At 46.3% G+C, this 18,733-nt stretch overlaps 5 protein-coding genes across 7 annotated transcripts; 4 read left to right on the plus strand and 1 right to left on the minus strand.

Annotated features, from left to right (window-relative positions):
• Positions 1-218: 218 nt before the first annotated feature.
• On the plus strand, positions 219-1,331 carry LOC143426899 (ARL14 effector protein). 2 transcript variants are annotated; one of them, XM_076900622.1, is made up of 4 exons: positions 219-394; positions 470-735; positions 809-933; positions 1,229-1,331. In XM_076900622.1, exons 1-3 carry the CDS (start codon positions 314-316, stop codon positions 891-893), a joined length of 432 nt encoding a protein of 143 aa, XP_076756737.1. In that variant the 5' UTR covers positions 219-313; the 3' UTR covers positions 894-933; positions 1,229-1,331. The 2 variants fall into 2 exon arrangements, with proteins under 2 accessions (XP_076756737.1, XP_076756736.1); XM_076900621.1 differs by lacking the exon at positions 1,229-1,331 and having other exon boundaries at positions 809-999.
• Positions 1,332-1,953: 622 nt separating this feature from the next.
• LOC143426898 (GTP-binding protein Di-Ras2) lies at positions 1,954-5,832 on the plus strand. 2 transcript variants are annotated; one of them, XM_076900619.1, is made up of 4 exons: positions 1,954-2,080; positions 2,941-3,127; positions 4,244-4,462; positions 4,736-5,832. In XM_076900619.1, coding segments are annotated over exons 1-4 (642 nt in total). In that variant the 5' UTR covers positions 1,954-2,078; the 3' UTR covers positions 4,970-5,832. The 2 variants fall into 2 exon arrangements, with proteins under 2 accessions (XP_076756734.1, XP_076756735.1); XM_076900620.1 differs by lacking the exon at positions 1,954-2,080 and having other exon boundaries at positions 2,805-3,127.
• A 4,336-nt stretch (positions 5,833-10,168) lies between these two features.
• Positions 10,169-12,665, plus strand: LOC143426903 (doublesex- and mab-3-related transcription factor A2). The gene is made up of 4 exons (XM_076900629.1): positions 10,169-10,283; positions 10,402-10,661; positions 11,661-11,897; positions 11,994-12,665. The coding sequence occupies exons 2-4, from the start codon at positions 10,458-10,460 to the stop codon at positions 12,636-12,638; spliced, it is 1,086 nt and encodes a 361-aa protein (XP_076756744.1). The 5' UTR covers positions 10,169-10,283; positions 10,402-10,457; the 3' UTR covers positions 12,639-12,665.
• A 1,300-nt stretch (positions 12,666-13,965) lies between these two features.
• On the minus strand, positions 13,966-16,699 carry Hyx (cell division cycle 73 hyrax). The gene is made up of 4 exons (XM_076900494.1): positions 16,537-16,699; positions 14,843-16,110; positions 14,606-14,747; positions 13,966-14,528 (listed from the first exon to the last, which is right to left on the minus strand). Exons 1-4 carry the CDS (start codon positions 16,665-16,667, stop codon positions 14,492-14,494), a joined length of 1,578 nt encoding a protein of 525 aa, XP_076756609.1. The 5' UTR covers positions 16,668-16,699; the 3' UTR covers positions 13,966-14,491.
• A 371-nt stretch (positions 16,700-17,070) lies between these two features.
• Positions 17,071-18,382, plus strand: Hou (GID complex subunit 8 homolog protein Houki). The gene is made up of 3 exons (XM_076900256.1): positions 17,071-17,291; positions 17,368-17,762; positions 17,977-18,382. The coding sequence occupies exons 1-3, from the start codon at positions 17,171-17,173 to the stop codon at positions 18,151-18,153; spliced, it is 693 nt and encodes a 230-aa protein (XP_076756371.1). The 5' UTR covers positions 17,071-17,170; the 3' UTR covers positions 18,154-18,382.
• Positions 18,383-18,733: the final 351 nt, after the last annotated feature.

Below are 18,733 nucleotides of genomic sequence, written 5' to 3' on the forward strand. Positions count from 1 at the left end.
ATCGACGAGTGGGAAGAGAATCAGTTGCGTAAATCGACCGCAGGTGTCGTTCACGTCGAGCACATGGCATTTAAAACCGTTTGTTTTGATACATCGCCAGTTTTTATTCAAGAAAAATTAAGTCATTAATCAAAGAAACTCGTATTCAAATTTCTTTCCATACATCGTCCAACTATTGTTCATTTCATGCGAGTCAAGCGTCAATGCGTACACATGTGGTGTCCAAGTGAAGTTTCTCGAGACTATTCGTTCGAGATAGAGGTTATGTGAGCGTAAATTCTCTGTCTGAAGCGTATTTCAGTTAAAAGTTTTAATGAGGGACATGGAAACCGGGAACTCGACTTCTGGCGAAAGTTCCTCGCAACATAACCTAGAAACTCCACGCGCAGAACGAGTAAGTATGTAAACAATCGTCAGTGGTGCAAATCTTCGTAACCTTTCGAAGCTATCGTCAGACCTTTCGTGACAGAGAAATACTCGAGGGCCGCGTCAAAGGGGAGTGGATAACCTGACGAAAAAGTTCCTGCGAAATTTCGACCCAGAACACAGCGAGAGAGAGAAACGGAAACTTCATCGACGATTATATCAGGGTCACAAGAGGCACGTTTTATACGATGAACAAGGCGTATACATCCAGACGGGGGATGATCTTTGCGACTGCTTAAACTTGAACTGCGCCGGATGCCATTTTCCCTGTCCGAAATGTTCTTCCCCAAAGTGCGGTCACGAATGCAGGTTTAGTATGAAAGAAACATTTATAGAGACACGACGCTGATTAATCGAGGATTAAGTGGTAACTTTTTGCTAGGATCAATCGTAAGTGGACGTACGATTCGATAGAGAATGAAGGTAGCGATGTGATCATAAAGAATCCGCTGTTAAAGGAAACTTGAATAATATCGGAGATTGGATCGGGCTACTCGACGCTGCTATGTAATTAGACTGTATTTATAAGTATTCAGTGGCTGTGATAAATCAGAAGTTTACCATCGAACTATGCGCTGTTATTTGCATTAATGCGGTATAAGTTACACACATAGGACACGAAACGATTAGAATATAAAAAACGACTTTATACAAGGATACCACACCTTCTGCCTGTTCGTAACGCTTGGATTATAAACAATCTGAGACTAATCGTCGATCCATCGGATCCTTTCTTTCAAAAAGCATACGAGCTTTCAGAAACGACGACAGTTAATCCATGTAATTGTTTTGTTATTCCCAGTTGTAACCACTCCTGCATGAAATCGATCCACCAGACGTTCTCCAAAGATCCAAAGAACCGGTCGTGAATTCGAGGCAGGATCCTGTGCGAATGCGAGACGGGAAAGGGATCGAAAATCACGCGTAGTCCGCGGTGCACGTGCGTGTGCAGTGGCATATATGGACGCGCTATTGATTTTCCCCGGCAGTTTTGGCGTAGTGCGCACGTACCTAACGCACATACACATGCTCGACCGGCGCGGAGTGGGGTGAGCCCCGGTACGGAGGGCGTGCGCTTCGTTTTCCTTTGGAGATCGTGAAAGTTCACGGCAGCGAGCGGCCGGAGACAGAGAGAAAGGAAAAGAGCGAGAGGGAGAGAGAGAGCGAGAGAGAAAGGGAGTGAGAGCGAGTGTGTGCTCCGCGAATATGCTGATCCCGTGGCCGGTGGAAATCGAGCGCAACACCCGTCGATCGATTGCCCATTAATTAACGTGCCGTGGTTAAAAGGCACTTGGACCGTTGGACAGGTGACCCGTGTCACTCGGACGTCGACACTCGAAAAACATCCTCCAGGCCCGGCCAGTTGTTATCGTTCCAACTCGGAAAGACTCCGTGGCTGGCACGTTGCCTGGTTCCTTCGCGTTGCCAAAGGGATCCCTTCGACGAGGAGCAACCACGTACGAACCTGGTGTTTACTAGCATTGACCGTACTCGAAGGAGGGGAGCCAGAGAAATAAGTGCACCGAGAGAAGTTCAACGTATTCTTTGGAAACGGTAAAGTTCATTGGCAAGTCCAAGTGACCCGTTTTCGAAGAAGAGGAGGACCGCAACGGTGACGTCTGCTCTACCAGGTTCACCAAACACATTCTATTATCTGCAGACCCTCCGCATCACCGGGTCAATGCGATCACGATCTTATCGTGTAACGCGACTCGTGACGCGTTTACGCTTAACCGTGGTCGTGGTTCAGCGATCGCGAGAGAATATTTTCGGAACCTCCCTCTGCTGGCTGTACTAATTATTTTTATTTCATTTCTCCTTTGTTTTAGATATTTGTCAGATCGAGAAATAGAGAGAAAGAGAGAGAGAGAGAGAGATTGATAGGAATTGATTATAAGAGGAATCTAACATAGAAGCATTCTTTTTTTTTTTTAAGTTGATCCAAGTGCATCGACCTCGAAATGAACGTCCTATTGGAAACATTGTCTGACGACGATGACAAGGGTCTCGTGTCTCAAACGTCACTTGTTGAATACATGCATGTATAGAAAGGTGATTACGCGTCATAAGAGGATTCTGATGCGACATTTATGCCGAACCGTCGTTCTCTTTCCGGTGACCGAGCAGAACCGTCGAATTAAAAGATCCGCGACAATCACGCGGATCAACTCTACCACTTTTGATCACGATTTTTTCCCCCGCAGTCGATGACGATCCATCGCACGGGATTTACTATAAATAAGCGTGCACGATTGATGACCGCGGTTCAAAGCGGTGTCACTGGTACGACCACTTAAACGTGGTGAACGTCACGCGTGGGAGTGTATTGGTCAATGTAAACAGCAGCCGGCAGAGGAGCAAAGAGCGGAGAGAAAAGGAAAAAGAATATAGTAACCGTAGTCGTAGGTTGGCGGAGGGTTACTGCAACCTTTACGCAAAACCCGTGGGCGTGCGAGTCAACTTGGCTTTTGTATATTACCCGACGGCAGGAGGGATTTAAACGGAATCGCGAACGGGACCCCGGCTGGCGGGGGTTAACATAATCGGGACGGCAGATGTCAGGATGCCGGAGCAGAGCAACGACTATCGCGTGGTGGTGTTCGGGGCGGGCGGCGTCGGGAAGAGCTCTCTTGTGCTGCGTTTCGTGAAAGGAACATTTCGCGAGTCCTACATACCCACTATCGAGGATACGTACAGACAGGTAAGCTCAAAAGAGGCACGTGCACCCTGGTGTATCTATCTCGCGAGGCAATTTCTTCTCAATCGAGAGGAACGATACGTTGGTATACTCGAAACGTGATGAATGAAGGTTTTTTTTTCTGTTTCAAAGATTCGTGATCCACGTTAGTGGGATTTACATAAATGATCTTTCGATCTCTAACATAAGATTGCTTCGTTTTCAGTTTTGAGACACGCTCTAGGACGTTAACGCATTGCTTATCATCCCGCGATCTCGCGTTTCGAAGCAATTTTACGTCGGATAATTAACGGTAGGAATAACGCAGGATATCGAGCAGACGACGCTAGTAGTACAGGCGTATCGTGTATCGGACAGTGGCAATAGGTTCTCCGGATCAGATAAGTCGGCTCTGGCTATCGTGACGTAAACTGGTGTGACGTTTCTCTGGTGATTCATACGTGATGCAAGATCGTCGTGCTAATCGTTCATCTCTCGACTGTTATCTCGTGATCGCTAGGCGAATGCGGGAGTCGAGCCGCGCGGGTAAACAGTCGATCCCTTCGCGACTAATTTTTCATCCTCCCCGCCTGTATTTGCATTTCAAATTCGCAGCGTCCTCCGACGTTTGTTGCGCGGCTCTCGTTACAGACGAGGATAATAGAGCGTCACGATGGAAATTCGATTCAGCTCGTTCGGTTACGTCCAAGCGATCCTCGTTATTATTTAACGATCAAGCCCGCGCTCTCGAATATTTTATAATATCGATTGTTGCATTTTAATTCGATACTCGTGGAATCGTTGCATCGATTCCTGGCAACGACCAGTCGACGACGTTCTATTTTATCGAGGTTAATCGAGGCATCGTAGATCGCGCTGCGATCGATCGATCGAGAGTGACGTTTACGTGTTTGAGATAGTTCTCGTATCGATCGACGCAACGTCCGTTGGAATTGACGAGCTGAAGCTTTCGCGAACGAGTTAATCGAGGGACTTAAAACAGAAAAAAAGGAAAAAAGTAAACGATTCGTTGGCGAAGCTGATTGGGACCCGGCGCTGTGTGTGCGACGAGAAGCGTGGCATAAACGGTGGCGTTGATATTGACGAACGAAATCGGACGATTGCGGTGCGATATTTCAGGTGATTAGCTGCAATAAAAACATATGCACGCTTCAAATTACGGACACAACGGGGTCTCATCAGTTTCCCGCGATGCAACGGCTCTCCATAAGCAAAGGTCACGCTTTCATCCTGGTCTATTCGGTGTGCTCACGGCAAAGCCTCGAGGAACTACGACCGATCTGGGCCATTATTAGAGAGCTCAAGGGACAGGACATATCGCAAATACCTATAATGCTGGTAAGACCCATTTACCGTGTTCTACCATCAGAGAAAAGATTTGCTAGCATCAAAGAAATCCTTGCCTCAAAGAAATGTTTCGCACAATCTCATAATCTTATCCTTGTTAGTTCCTGACTTGTATCAAAGGCACGATCCGTCCCCAAGTCGCATGAGTAACTTCGTACAAATCTTCCTTTATCTCTAAATTAATTTTTTAATTTTTTTTTCTAAGAAGTAGAAACTAATATCGAGATTCGATTTTTCGAATCGATCCGACGAACTGTTCAACAGGTTGGGAACAAATGCGACGAGAGTCCGTCGGTGCGCGAGGTATCGATGAGCGAGGGTGCGGCAGAGGCCGCGAACTGGGGCTGCGGCTTCCTGGAGACCTCCGCCAAGACGAATCACAACGTGAACGCCTTGTTCCGGGACCTGCTGATGCTCGAGAAGAATCGTTCCGTCTCGTTGCAGCCTGTGCAGAGCAACAACGCGATCAGCCTGAAGGAGAAATGCTCCGTAATGTAACCGAGTGGCGGTTGCATCGTAAACGGAGAGCATCGCATCGAGAAGTCGCAGTGGAAGTCGCGTGTTGGGGCGGCGAGAACGTAGAGGGCGACGAGAGCGACGGCGTTCGTTAATCCGGCGACTGTTCGACCCGGCGTGGCACCCGGCCACGGTAGTCTCGACGCGTAACCGACAACTGGAGAATGTAGGCGTAGGGCTAGCGAAAGGGACGATAGACGACCGCGAGAGACCGTGCGTCTAACGCTCCGCGACGTTCGCTCGTCGAGAGGATCATTCCAGGCGCTGTAACGATTCCCTGGAACGTTCTCCACCAGTTGTGATCCGGGTGGGGTTGTAAAATTAGGTTTGGCGGGACAACACGCGCCGATCGTTGCGGTTAGGGCCGACAGAGAGGGCATTAGGACCGCTTTGTACTCAGTTTTTAACCGAACGTGTCCTATATTACCGATAGATTTTTTAATTTTGATACAGAGCGACGTACTCGGTCCCGCCTCTTTGGTTTCACGCGACCGACGAGACGCGCGCACCACGTTCATCATTCTGTACCAGTCGGCTCGTTAGCGGATCATTGTACACCTTGACCATCTGTTCGACAGAACCGAGCTTATTACGTACGCGTACATGCGTAAGGGACGGGATCTTTCTGACCGGCGATCGCTCGATCCCAGAACCAAGAAGAAAGAACGCGAGAGGAAAGGCGATCGTCCCTTTCGTGACCAACGAGACGAGCGGGTTTCAACCCTTGGGACGAGCAACCAGTACAAAGATTAAAAAAACAACCCTCGACCACGTAATTAATATTAAATTGTGTACGATCGACGAGAGAAATCGCTCTTTTACGGGGATCATCGTTCGACAACCGCTGTCCGAGACTACTGAGAGAACGATCGATCGTTTTGGGACCGGCGTCGCGCCAGTTTCTCCATCCCCCTCGTGGACATTGGGGGCACAGGGGCGAGAACGCGAGCGAGAAACGACGAAACTAGATAAAAGAAAAAAAAGAAAAAAAAAAAACGTTGTTACGAGATTGGTTTTTGTTGAATAGTTGTAAGGTTTTTGTAACGACGCTAATTAGGATTTATTACTTGACACGTTGGATGATACAGAGGCATATATATATATATATATAAATACGTATATATATGTACACGTACACGCACACTGGCTTGACAACATGTACACGCACATACACACGTACACACAGATTCATTAGGCACCGAGCGTTTCCCGTGTTGACCTAGATTTTTAGTGTTTTCCTCCTGTATGTCGTACACACGCGTAGGCGTGTTAGTGTTTGCGTGGAGGCGCTAATTAAACGGGCTCGCCGCGAAAGGCTCGTTCCTTTCCTAAGAGACCCGTGTTCCGTTCGTCCCGCGACTCGCGGTTTTATTAGTCGTATCAATTACAATTTTTAAGTTTGGGCAAACGTTCCGTTTCGTTCTGATACCGATCTCTCTATCGTTTAGAGTCGTTACCAGTTACCATTTAAGGAACCCACGAAGTAGATTATACTGAAGAGCATCTCGAGACGGTGTGATCCTTACGGACAATACTTTGATTCCATCGGTTTGAAACAAATTTGCCCGGACTTTGTCCGCCTCGACGTTTTAATCGAAGCGACCGATCGCTTACGGTTTCCTTTGTACTCCGCTGTTGTTCGACGACGTCTGTGTATTCGTTTAAGGGACGCGATCAAGGTACGAGTGGATAAACCTGGGCCTGGCCTCTGACCTGGCCAGGCGTGGAGACTGCGTCGAACGTTTCCGGTTAATATCCAACGAATCATGGTTCCAGCCATTTTCTACACGGTCACCGTCGTTTGTTATTCACTCGTACCGCAGTTCATACCGATAGCTTTAAGGGACAACCGTTGTATTCTGTCCGACCCCGTTAACGGGATGTAAATCCTGTCGATATTACGATAGAGAACGATCAGTGTCATTAGCGCGATCATTATTACCAACGTGACGGCGAACTGCGAACGTTGGCGATCGTTCCAGCAGATGGAACTCCGGGTTATCTATACCGAATACAGTAAACCCTGTATTATTCTAGAGACGAGGGCCAAATTTCGTGTTGGCTCACCGTTTAGCGTACCATCATTCGAATCATCGTCTAATTTTGATAATTAGCGGACAGAATAGACGCGGCTCGAACGATTCTTCCTCGACCCGCTGTCTTGACGATCGATGATCGACAGACGATTCTTCTTCGCGACTCTGCGCGATGCTGTAAACAGCGGTGACAATATCGGGCGAACAGTGTCCCCTTTAAATCTCGACGACTCGATGCACAAATGCGCATACACGGATACGCGCGATCGGGTATCACTGTATCGGTATATATAACGTGTTCGCAGTTTATATTTAGACGCAAGGTTGAATAAGAGTCCAGTCAAAGGCGAAAGGCTGACCTTATGAAATCGACCCTCGAGGCTGAGAGATGAGAGGGTAAAAAAGGGCAACAAGTTGGGAAGGAGAGGGTAACAGACGCGTACACGTGCGAACTAGAAGTCGATGAATCGTATTCTATGATTTTCTCGGGGCCAATCGGTGTGATTTGTAGAAATTGCGAGCCTCCTCTGCTCGATCGTTGGTCGGTCTCCGTTTCTTTTTTACATGTATCCCCAAGGATTTCGCGTGGAATTATCTCCAACTTCATCCTTTTACAATGTCGACGGCTAATCGAATTATTCACGATCTTTATCGCTCGCACGGAAAATTGCTCCAACGTTGCTCTAGCTTCGCAGAACCGCGCCTCGTTTTGTACTCGACGCCAGCAATTCGTGGCTCTCGAAGGATCAACTTGGAGATTTACTCGTTTCGACGATTCGCGAATTCGTCCTCGTTCGTTAAGCGCGATAAGCCACCGCGCATGACCGATAGATCGCGCGGTACGATTTTGAAAGCGTCGCCACAGCCAAGCGGAACAGCGTACAACTTTTCTTTGAATTTTCTCGAGGCACACGCGACCACGAACACATTTATAAGTCACGACGTATCCTTTTACGATGTTACGCTTCATGTTTTATCCGTGTATCCATAATCGTACGACGTTCCGTGGACTGACTCGCGATTGTTATTCGAAGATGAATACCTTAAGAGAGCAACCATCACGAAACGATCGACTCGAGTGGATAAAACTGTTAGAGATCGATAAGCAAAAGTTCTAATAGAAGCATTTTATTATAGAGATTTAACAGACACGTAAGAGAGAATAATAGATTATTCAGAGTGATTATTAGGACGCTTGATCAAATTTTTCTATGGAAATGTAGGAAAGAAACAGACAGGTGTAACGTAAACGCAGCTGCAAATGGAATTATTGTTACGCCAAAAATATGTATTTAATCACGTAAGAATCTCGCTATATAGATAGTGGTGCGATGAATAACTAAAACCTCCAACGTGGCAGCGATCTGTGTAATGATGTATAGTGATTAGCTGCTTGATTCGTGCCGGATCGTCTCAAGTTCAGGGTAGACAATTCTCCATTCGATTTCTCTTCGTCGTGATCTTCGTAGAATAATTACAATCGAGTTAACGAGTGGTCGAGAGGCAGAAGCAGGCTCGATTCGTCTTCGAATAACAATCTCTGCGATTAGAACGAGCGAAGTGGTCGATCGTTCGTGCCAGACTCCGTTGAATCAGTTAAATCTGTTCGTTTTTTTACTTCTCGTTAGATCTAAGCTCACCTCGAGCGATGTACGATCGATTTAAACGAAGAAACGGTGCGCAGCGCTCGCTCTCCTCGATACATCCGTGGTACCCTCGTTACTTTACAAACAGAGAAGAGAAACGTAACGTAACCGCTTGTCCACCTCGCTTCCTGCAGTAATCCAGCGTAAAAGCGACTTGTTTGTAAGTTTTAATTAACCGTAAAAAAAGAAAACGCGATCGCATCGAAGGTGGGGACGCGATCGAGAACGCGCGACTGGTTGAAGCTTCTTTCGTGGTCGAGTTCAGAGTGAAATCAACGAAGTTACCATATCAGTAAATCGTTACACACCGATAAATCATATCCGTCTGCTCAGGTCGAACTACAGAGTGTAAGTAAGTAAGATAAACGGGGATAGAGGTGGAGAAGAGACACGATGCATAGAAATAGAGGGACTCGATCACGAAAAAAAAAATGAAAGAACGATGATGGAACAGATGGATAAATGGAGAGTGATTATCAGGGCTCGGTTAATTCCTGTCTTTGATCGATCGTGGATCGATGAAAAACGAAGGAATCACATATCATGGCTACGCGTTCCACAGTATACTAGCGGGAGTGCGTCTAGAACGGCACAATGAAGAATATTTAGCGAATTAAAGGGAAGAAAATGAATTTACAAGGAGAGAGAGAGGGAGAGAATGATATCGAATGACCGATTTATCGTTGCGCGACGGCTCGTTCATTACTATTATCCACACTCAGATACCGTTTACCGGCTACGAATCTGTACTCGTGAAGAAAAAGAAGAAAAAAAACACAAAAATATGATAAAACTGCGAATTATACAATCTTGATTCTTGGCAGCGAGCATTTTCTCTGCGATCACGACCTCCCCGCTTCCGGATCCAGTCATCTCTCGATAAGTTTCATTTCACCCTTTCATTTATCCGATTCTTTTCTGCAAACGAATTACTCTAATTTAATCCTATTTAACGTTTCTTTTTCAGTCTTGGCACGCGTCGTTTTCAGCTTCCAGATCAGCCTCATCCCTCCACTCAATCTAGCACGATAAGTTTCATTTTCCCTATTTAAGTTAAAAAAAGAACGTTCAACAATTTTTTAGTTTCAAAGCAAGAGCTTATTTCTATGTCTTTTAGCGTAAGAAAGCTTGAGAATCGTTCGAGGAAGATCACGCCTGGTCTAAATGTCGAAAAAAAGGAGCCAAGACGAGCAGCGTCGCAGAGTATCGGTGCGTGAAAGCAGAAAAGCTTTCGAGAGTGGAACGTATCGTTGCTCCCCGTGTCCGGGAAGTGTCAGCGGGTCCAGGAAGCCAGCGGTGGTTAGAAGTCGTGGACGTGGGAGTAGGAGTGGCGAGGAGAGCAAACATCGTCGGGCCAATCGTGGCGAAAGGGTGGTCCGGTGGCTGTTTGTCTTGTTGCTCCTCCTGAGGGATGCTGGAATCGTCGTGGATACGTGTAACGTGGTGCAGAGCCAATCGCGCGGCACCACGGAAAAATCCAAATCTTCCTGTAGATTAGACCGAGATTTCTTTCAGCCCACTCAGTCGTCCGTCAACAATCATCCTGTGACTCGAGTTAGTTTGCAATTTTCTTCACCGTGTCTGGCTTCATCATCCGTGGCTAACGCGTTACTGGTACGCGCTCCCTGCTCGAGCGAGACTGTTTCTTCTTCTTCTTCTTCTTTTCTATTCGAATCTCGTTCGATATTTTGCGGTTTTTTATCCTGCTCGTTTTCTCTGGTTCTTTTTCAAGGGTGAATTAAGATGAACAAGTCCGTGGATCGTTGTCAGTGAGTGATCAGAGGTAGCATGTTACGCGGGAAGAGTAAGAGCAAAGCTGAGAACGAGGACGAGGAGTGCGAGGTGAAGCAGAGGAGGCCCAAGTGCGCTCGGTGCAGAAATCATGGGTTGATTTCCTGGTTGAGGGGGCACAAGAGAGAGTGTCGTTACAGGGAGTGCCTCTGTCCGAAATGCTCTCTGATCGCTGAGAGGCAGAGAGTGATGGCCGCTCAGGTAAGCTTCACCGTCGAATTGCTCTCAAGAACGAGGTGTCGCGGTTCTTTAACGCGTTGGCAATGATTAACGAAGCGACCCGTTCATTTTCTCTGGCCAGGTGGCAACGAGGAGAGAAAGGTCAATTTTTCTCACCTTCGATATTTCGCTAGGGCTGATCTCGTCACCGATCGTGTTCTCTACACAGTGGAAAACAATTATTAAACGTTCTCGACTTTTGTAAAGCAAACAGGGCCAGGCTAATGACGAAAGAGATATTCAGTTTCCATTGCACTTGTGCCACTCGATCTCCCCTTTCTCCGTCTGGAGGATGAGCGTCGATCAAACCCGTGGGGGGAAGAGAAGAGAAATTAAATCCATTAACGTTCGGTGTTGCGTTTCATTTCTGTTTGCATAGGCATTATGACACTCGATACCTCGTCCATCCTCTCGATCCGCTCGATGGAGACTTTGCGCGCCGGTTTCTCGAACGAAACTCGCGTGAAACGCGGAAAACGTTGGACGTTAAGTAAGTCCAGCTTAATTAGCCGTCATCGAGCAATCGACTGATTAGTTTCGTATCAGTCAATATTGTTTCTTTAATTTAAACAGAACGACGCGTTGACGATTGTTTCAAAAACCGTTTAGATATCATGTTGTTGATTGGGAACGTTTAGAGGATCGACGCTCTTAGTTAGCACGGCTTACATTCTCGAGGAAGCGTAAAATCTAAAAGAGGGAATCCCTGTCAGACTTCCTCAATAATCCTGACGATGTGGAACAATATAGTGGGTGGTCCGGCTGGGAATAACACGTGCCAAATGGTCCCATATGTATCTCTATTGACATTGCCCGTTAAGCAAACACATATGCAGTATCGGCTAAGCGGCGGGTCCATTTATAAATTGGCCACGAAGTCATGATCCTTGGGAACCTGGGCTTCATCTCTCATCGCCCGCCCCTGCGTTTCCGTCCCTCGATTAACTCTGTTCTATTCGTTTGTGAAAACGGGACAAAAAGGTGGCCCTGAAGAGGCAGCAAGCTGCGGAGGACGCGATCGCTTTGAAGATGGCCAAAGTCGCGACTGGACAGAAACTGGATCGACTTCCACCGGGCAAGATATTTGGGATGTCCGTGACAGAGCCGAAGTCCGTCGTGGACGTCAATAAAGACGCTGATCTGTCGACCAAAGAAGATTTAGAAGCTGACGACACGAAAAAGGAGAGCCCTCTGAAGGATCAATGCCAGGATTCGACGGTACGTAATTACGTTTTAACGTTATTTAATTAAAGTATCGTTTCCATGCTTATTCGATCTAGCTCTAATGATATTTGAGATATTGGATGCTCTTAGACGATCAACGAGACCCCGCCAAAGTACAAGAGCCTCGTGTTCAACGCGAACAGTCCAGAGGAGACAAAGGAGAGCAGCGTGTCGCAGACCTCGGTGGAAACGCTGGCCCGCCTCTTCCCTAACACAAAGCTCTCAGTGTTACAACTGGTTCTACAAAGATGCGGCCAGGACCTGTTGAAAGCGATCGAGTACTTCGCCAGCGACAGCTTTGGAATCAATTCAACCGCCTACACCTCGGCCTTTCGACCCCCCCAAAGTATCAACGAAACGAAAACGAGCGAACAGCTCGCCAGTACGATGCTGGCTCCAATCTACTCGAGTCTATCCAGGAACTTTTACGGGGATGGCTATTGTCTGCTGAACATCGTGCCTGATCAATTCTCCAAGAACTTGATGGATCCAACGAGCTGCGCCACGTTGCCAGTAAAGGGCAGCGGACAGCACGATCAGGAAGGAGTTGCTCTCAATGTTCAGTACAACAATTACTTCAACTCTGGCGCGCAGCAACAGCTGAGGGATCACGTGTACGCTCAGGTCGCCGATCACTTGTCGCCCAGGCCTGGTTTCCTTCATTTACCGCCAGTGTTGCCAGGCATTCCCTGCGTGCAACCAAACTGCGCCCAATGCAGCTACAAGTTTCCCTAAGGATCGTCGAGGATCGCTCGTTTTTATCATAGATGTATTTATTGAATAATATGTTCAGGTAGAGGAACGGAAAGTTGAAGCGTGTGTAGGGCACAGGGGGAACGTTGAAGCTTTGCAAACGATTCAGAGTTATCGTGTTTCAACTTTGTTCTCCGATTCGTAACTTTAGTTCTCGGATTCCTGTATCCTGATACGGTGTACGCGTTGATAAGGCGCGCGTGGCCGATTAGTCGCACGAATCTCGAAACATTATTGGCTTATCGTGTGTGAAATGCCCACGTGAGGTTAACGAGCGGCCACGTGGTCCGCGTGGTGAACGCTATCACTTCGTAGAGATTCTCCGCGATCGACAGACCTTAATCTTCAAAGTTCAGCGCGCGAGCTACGAGCCAGGTTCAGCGGAGCGTGTTCCTGGGCACGCATCGTTTCCCTCGATGCCACACTTGGCTATTCATCGATTGACCTTTGATCGTCGAGCGTGAAATAAAAAAAAAAAAAAGCACACGTCAGAGTGGCCCGTTACGGTCCTCCAAGTCGTGGGTGTCGGTTTTGAGCGTGGCCAGGACACGTTTCACCTTCCAACGATGACAATTTATCGATCGAAACAGTCGAGAGTATTTTAGGTACGCTTTCCATTTATTGGCTTTCGGTTGTCGATCCGTTTCATTGCTCATTTTACTGTGTAAAAGTACCTTAACGGGTAAACAGGGCTTGAAGGTGCTCACAAACTTGACCTACAGGGCAGCCTTGTAAATAGCCGGGTTATTTTTATGTTATTTACAGCACGTAGTAGCTCGAGAGACAGGGAAGCCAGCCTGTTGGGGAGGTATTTTGTTTAGGTAGTATTTCCTGTCCGTGGTTTTCCTCAGAAATTGATTAGAAAGTTTCTCGCGGTAGCTATCGCGTAGCTGCTAACTTAATAGGGCGACAATAATCGAGTTAGGAAGATTCAATTGTCTGTACAAACAGTACCGATATCGTGGAGCAACTGTCCGAATGCCTAGCAGCGATTTACTTTGGCCCTATTGGTTTTTAGGGAAGCAAAGCGGCGAGGCCAACCCCGCAGGGAGTTCCTCGATTCAGCGTGAGGCGAATTACAAGGAACTCCTCGAACGTCGTGTCGGGAACGTGTAATCCGTTCGGATTTTTCTTTCATTTACACTCCGGAACGGGGCGGGAAAGGAAACGGTGGAAAAAGGCAAACATCAAGATACACCAGCGACATATACAGGTCTATCTTTATTTGGTTCTTTAATAAACGTCTCACGGAATGTACCACACCGTGAATATAACTTTCTCTCTCTCTCTCTTTCTCTTGCTCGCTCGCTCTCTTTTCCACTCGCGTTGCTTCGTTTTTGGTACGTAATATGTTACGAATATACCAAACACGTGTTCCTCGTCATGCGCTGCCTTCAAGAATAATGCTATCCGTTTAACAATAGGCACATCAGTTTATGCTACAGTAACCGATACCATATGAAAAACTTCACTAAGTGAACGTTTACACGAGGGTACTTAGCCGTGCAACTCAGAATACTGTGTGTGAAAAACCAGAATCGAAAGTTTTAAAGACTATCCTCGATGTACAACCGGCGGTGTACGTTCGTTTCAGAGCGTACGTAGAAGAATTAGTCACAGTTAATAGCAACTGCTTGCTAATCTCTTGTGATTGAACTTCTTGGATGGGGACACGCGTGCCAAACTTCCGCAATTCTTGGATATTTATATATATATATGTATATGTACACGGATGTTAAATTTTTCGATAGTATGTATAATCTTTTTCATAATGTTTTAGCGAAAATCGTGCCCCAAAGATGAATGAATACCCATAGTCCGCGTGAAAGTTCAGTTTAAAATCGAAGATGCGGCTTGTTTTTAATCATGTGTCTGTAAAAGAATAAGATATGTAAAACAAATGAAGCGTCATGTATCGATCGAAGGGTTCTACGGATAAAAATACGTACTTGTCAAGATGTTCCCAGAACACCATTAGCGCTGCCCGGTCCAAGTGTCTTTTTGTTCGACTCAGCTCGATCACTGTCACTGCCCAACGTGCTACGTTCGAATCCAGCCTCATTTCGTCGTACTTTAAATGAAAGGCGCAGACTGAAATCAGACGCAAACGAACCAAATTAAATTCCGTTCGCACGTGTGAAGTATCTTTCCGTTCGTGCAACGAGACAAGCATTTTCTTAATTTACTTTTCGAGAAGATTTCCACGGGGTTGCCATCGAAAGGCCAGCCCTTGAACTGCCAAGCTGGGCCCATCACGAACACCGCTACGACCCTTTCCCAATCAGCGTTCGTAAGTTTCTGAGGATTATCCACTACTCTGTACGGGACCGTGAGCCCTCCTTCCTTTCTGCGTTGCAAAAGTACCTCGTTCTCCCGTTTACAACCCTGAGTACGCTTCTCGTCGTTGCTGACGTACTTCAGGTCCTGTAGTATGTCTTTCGCGTTGTACATTGTGATCAACGATGTGTTCGCGCTTGGAATGATGATGATGGGAGTCCTGCTGGGTCGTTTGTTCTGCGCCACCTGTTGCGGAGTAAGTTTCGCGGCCGATGTTGGCAGCAAACCGGAGCTAGGAGTCGAGGAGGGATTGCTGGGCGGTTTTCTGACCGCTGGATTGGTGCCCTCCGTCACGGATTTCAACGTCATACCGTGATAAGTACCCATCGTATCAATTTTGAATCCTTCAGTCTCCTCCTTCTGTCTGATAAACCTTTCCTGATCGTAACGATTGTAGACAGCCGGCTGTGGCAGTGGACGCATAGGCGTTGAACGTGGTGCAACCATCGGAGTTGGCGCAACAGGACCTTTTTGCCTTCCCTCCTCCCGTGCTTTGATACTCTGAAGTATCGCGAATATGTTCTTGGCGAAAATCTTCCCGCTGCTCTGTAAAATAGTGGCACGCGTTCTCCACTGTCTCTCTCTGGAAACTATGTCCTTCGTATCGTCGACATCCATCAGTATAACACGAAGATCGGACCCCATTCCGATGTCGTCGTTCTCCTTGATCGTGGTACGCTTCTTGGCCAAACGTTTGGCTTTGATCGCAGCGATCTTTTCGACGGACATCGCCTCGGACAGGGACTTGATGTTGTCCACTGTAACAGAAGATTCCTTAGGAGCATCCAGCCTGGCGGCGAGCTGCTCTTTAACCTTCTGGACATGGGTGTCCTCGAAACGAGGTTTCTTCGAGGAACCGCTCTCCAATCCATCCTCAGCTGTCCTTTTCACTTGCGTGGGGATCTCTAGGGGAGCCGATTTGTCTATGGCGGCTGACGTGGCAGTTTCGCCGTTGAGATAGGCCAGCAGATCTTTTCTATCCGGACGACGCACCACTGGAATATTCTCCGCGGCTGCCTGCCGCACGTACACAGGATGCGTAAGTTGTACATGTTTCAGTAAAAATAAGAGGCACTCGAGGGTATAGTATTCTTTCGGCGTTCCTTCCTTCCCGGACCTGCAACAAATTATCATCCAATAATTTATCGTTCATAAATCATATCCCAATATTCTTCAACACCTCAACATTCCTAATTCATTCGCTATTCCTACAGGAACGAAGCAGTTCACTGGCGAAAATATTAATCACGCTGTCAGACATGCTTTATTTTTTTGTTCCTTCAAAACCAAAACGCGCAAAATGTTTTCATAGTCGCAGACGTAGCAACAAAACGGTGGGAGCGAAAGAAACGAAGAAATTAGCTCGAGTTTCTAGAATTAAGGGATTTTCGAAAGAACAAAACCAACCTATCGAATTTGTTTGCAAACAGTTTATTGTTCGATGGGTTTCAGGGGGATCACGCAGGAGGCTCTCTAATGGTGGAGCCCCGCTCCAAGTTACATCTGTCGCAATTGATCCCAGAGGAACCAAGCTGCTACTCACCCGTAAGTTAAATAATTAGTTTTCACATTCTTCGGCCAGGAGAACTCGCCAAAAATAATCTGATTCTCACGCTCGATTATCTCCTTTTTATTAACATTGTATTGCCTGAGCAAGCTCAACGGGTCCGCCATGATTGCTGAACTACCATCACCACCTTCCGTCGATGCGGCCAACTAAAAGTTATATTGGTACGGTGTATCGTTGGTGCACGTCGACGTCCACGCACCAACACACGTGAATCCCACTAGCGATAACACGTACGTATTAATAATTTCTGCACCGCTTTTAACATCGAATCGCACTCGCGACGCTCTCCCTCTACTCGCTCATCGTCTACCAATAACGAGAATATATCTTCAGCGTACTTCCGGTTCTGTCGAAAAAGGAATCTGTTTAACCGGTTGGAAGTTCCTCCTCGCAGCCAATTTCAGCCTGGTCGTGTTTTTTAAGGCGCCACTGTATTCGCGAGCGCAGCTTTATTTACGCTTCTGTTGGCGACGAGCGGATCAGCTGTTGTGTCAGATCCCAAGGAATTTCTGGAGCAAGGTAAAATTTGTATCGTCTACTGCGCGGCCAGTAGCGTCGATTCGATATTTATTCATCGTAGCCATCGATGCTGTGTTGCTGAAGAACGATGAGCTATCCGGAGAAACAGGATAACATAACGAAGGATGAGTGGGTCGCTAAGCTCGAGGAGAATTCTTACACGCAACGAGTCTCCATGAACAATTTGATTATGAATTATCTGGTCACAGGTTGGTCTCAGTCTTTTCTTTAATCGTAGAATCACACCGGAACGAAAACGAAAGAATGTTCTTCGTGGTTGTGCAGAGGGGTTCAAAGAAGCTGCGGAGAAGTTTCAACAGGAATCCGGAGTAGAACCTACCGTGGACTTAAGCTCTTTGGACGATAGAATTAGGATTAGAGAAGCGATTCAGAACGGTCGCATTCAGGAGGCTACGGAGCTGGTGAACCAGCTGCATCCAGAATTATTGGACAACGATAGATACCTTTACTTCCATCTTCAGCAGTTGCATCTGATCGAGCTGATTCGTACAGGGAAAATAGAGGAGGCTTTACAGTTCGCTCAGGACAGACTGAGCGAGGCTGGAGAGTCCGATGATGTTATATTGTGTGAATTGGAGCGTACGCTGGCTCTGCTAGCTTTCGACGAGCCTCATAAGAGTCCTTACAGCGATCTACTTCATCCAACTCACAGACAGAAGGTAATGATCGTTTAAGAGTGTTTGTAATTTAGTTTAGCTTTTATCTTTAACAAATTTATAAGACTTGACACGAATCACTTATCAAGTTCAGAGTTTAGATGTATGCAGAGTACTCGCTCAGAGTGGTTTAATTTTACATGGTCGAGAATCCCGTAAATTGGTCGTACCATTTATGATACATACTATCGTTAAATATTTTTCTACAAAACTATAGATAGCAAGCGAGCTGAACGCGGCCATACTGAAGATGGAGCACAAAGAATCAACTAGCCCGCGATTAAATAACTTGCTTAAAATGATACTTTGGGCGCAGGACGAGTTGGAAAAGAAAAAAGTGAAATATCCGAAAATGACAGACTTGGGCAGTGCCACTATCGAGAGCCCGAAATAACTATAAACAGTAAAAGTGTGTGGACAAATTATTTATTAGTAAGAAAACATGAACGTGCGATTGTATCATATTAATGATTAACACGTGAGCAGGACCTATATAGGGAAGGAATAGACTTGAGCATTTTAATATACTTCTGTTCGAATTAGTAATAATTATTTTCTATAAGAACTATGTATAAAATTTCGATCGTATGTTACATAGAAAGTAAGCAAGAGAGAAAGAGAGAGGGTGTGATAGAGAGAGAGAGAGAGAGAGCGAGAGAGGAATGCACGAAATGCAACAGTTATGCAAGTTTTTAACGCTGCAAACCGAGGGTCATTAACGTAAGTCTCTTCATGTATGTATAATACCGATAATACGATAAAAGAAGTACAAGTTCATTACCAGCTTGTAAAAAGAAGTTTACTGATATTTTTTAAATAACACGAGTATGTTAAGAAACGGACCATTTTAATTAATATCTATGCAATATATACGTGGCTTAACGTCGCGAAAGGTGATTTTAACATCTCTTAAGCATTAAGGTATATGTTACATTACAATAGAACCAGTTAAATATCGACGGTAGCTAGTTTAT

Source organism: Xylocopa sonorina, chromosome 9 (assembly GCF_050948175.1).
Source record: "Xylocopa sonorina isolate GNS202 chromosome 9, iyXylSono1_principal, whole genome shotgun sequence".
NCBI lineage: Eukaryota > Metazoa > Arthropoda > Insecta > Hymenoptera > Apidae > Xylocopa > Xylocopa sonorina.

Coding starts and splice junctions, on each gene's coding strand:
- LOC143426899 (XM_076900622.1), top strand. CDS start 314: ATGAGGGACATGGAAACCGGGAACTCGACTTCTGGCGAAAGTTCCTCG. Junction 395..469: donor AAACTCCACGCGCAGAACGA/GTAAGTATGTAA, acceptor CTTTCGTGACAG/AGAAATACTCGAGGGCCGCG. Junction 736..808: donor AAGTGCGGTCACGAATGCAG/GTTTAGTATGAA, acceptor ACTTTTTGCTAG/GATCAATCGTAAGTGGACGT.
- LOC143426898 (XM_076900619.1), top strand. Junction 3,128..4,243: donor TCGAGGATACGTACAGACAG/GTAAGCTCAAAA, acceptor GCGATATTTCAG/GTGATTAGCTGCAATAAAAA. Junction 4,463..4,735: donor CGCAAATACCTATAATGCTG/GTAAGACCCATT, acceptor ACTGTTCAACAG/GTTGGGAACAAATGCGACGA.
- LOC143426903 (XM_076900629.1), top strand. CDS start 10,458: ATGTTACGCGGGAAGAGTAAGAGCAAAGCTGAGAACGAGGACGAGGAG. Junction 10,662..11,660: donor AGAGAGTGATGGCCGCTCAG/GTAAGCTTCACC, acceptor CGGGACAAAAAG/GTGGCCCTGAAGAGGCAGCA. Junction 11,898..11,993: donor ATCAATGCCAGGATTCGACG/GTACGTAATTAC, acceptor GGATGCTCTTAG/ACGATCAACGAGACCCCGCC.
- Hyx (XM_076900494.1), bottom strand. CDS start 16,667: ATGGCGGACCCGTTGAGCTTGCTCAGGCAATACAATGTTAATAAAAAG. Junction 14,748..14,842: donor CGTGGAAATCTTCTCGAAAA/GTAAATTAAGAA, acceptor GTCTGATTTCAG/TCTGCGCCTTTCATTTAAAG. Junction 14,529..14,605: donor TTCTGGGAACATCTTGACAA/GTACGTATTTTT, acceptor ATTCTTTTACAG/ACACATGATTAAAAACAAGC.
- Hou (XM_076900256.1), top strand. CDS start 17,171: ATGAGCTATCCGGAGAAACAGGATAACATAACGAAGGATGAGTGGGTC. Junction 17,292..17,367: donor TATGAATTATCTGGTCACAG/GTTGGTCTCAGT, acceptor GTGGTTGTGCAG/AGGGGTTCAAAGAAGCTGCG. Junction 17,763..17,976: donor ATCCAACTCACAGACAGAAG/GTAATGATCGTT, acceptor ACAAAACTATAG/ATAGCAAGCGAGCTGAACGC.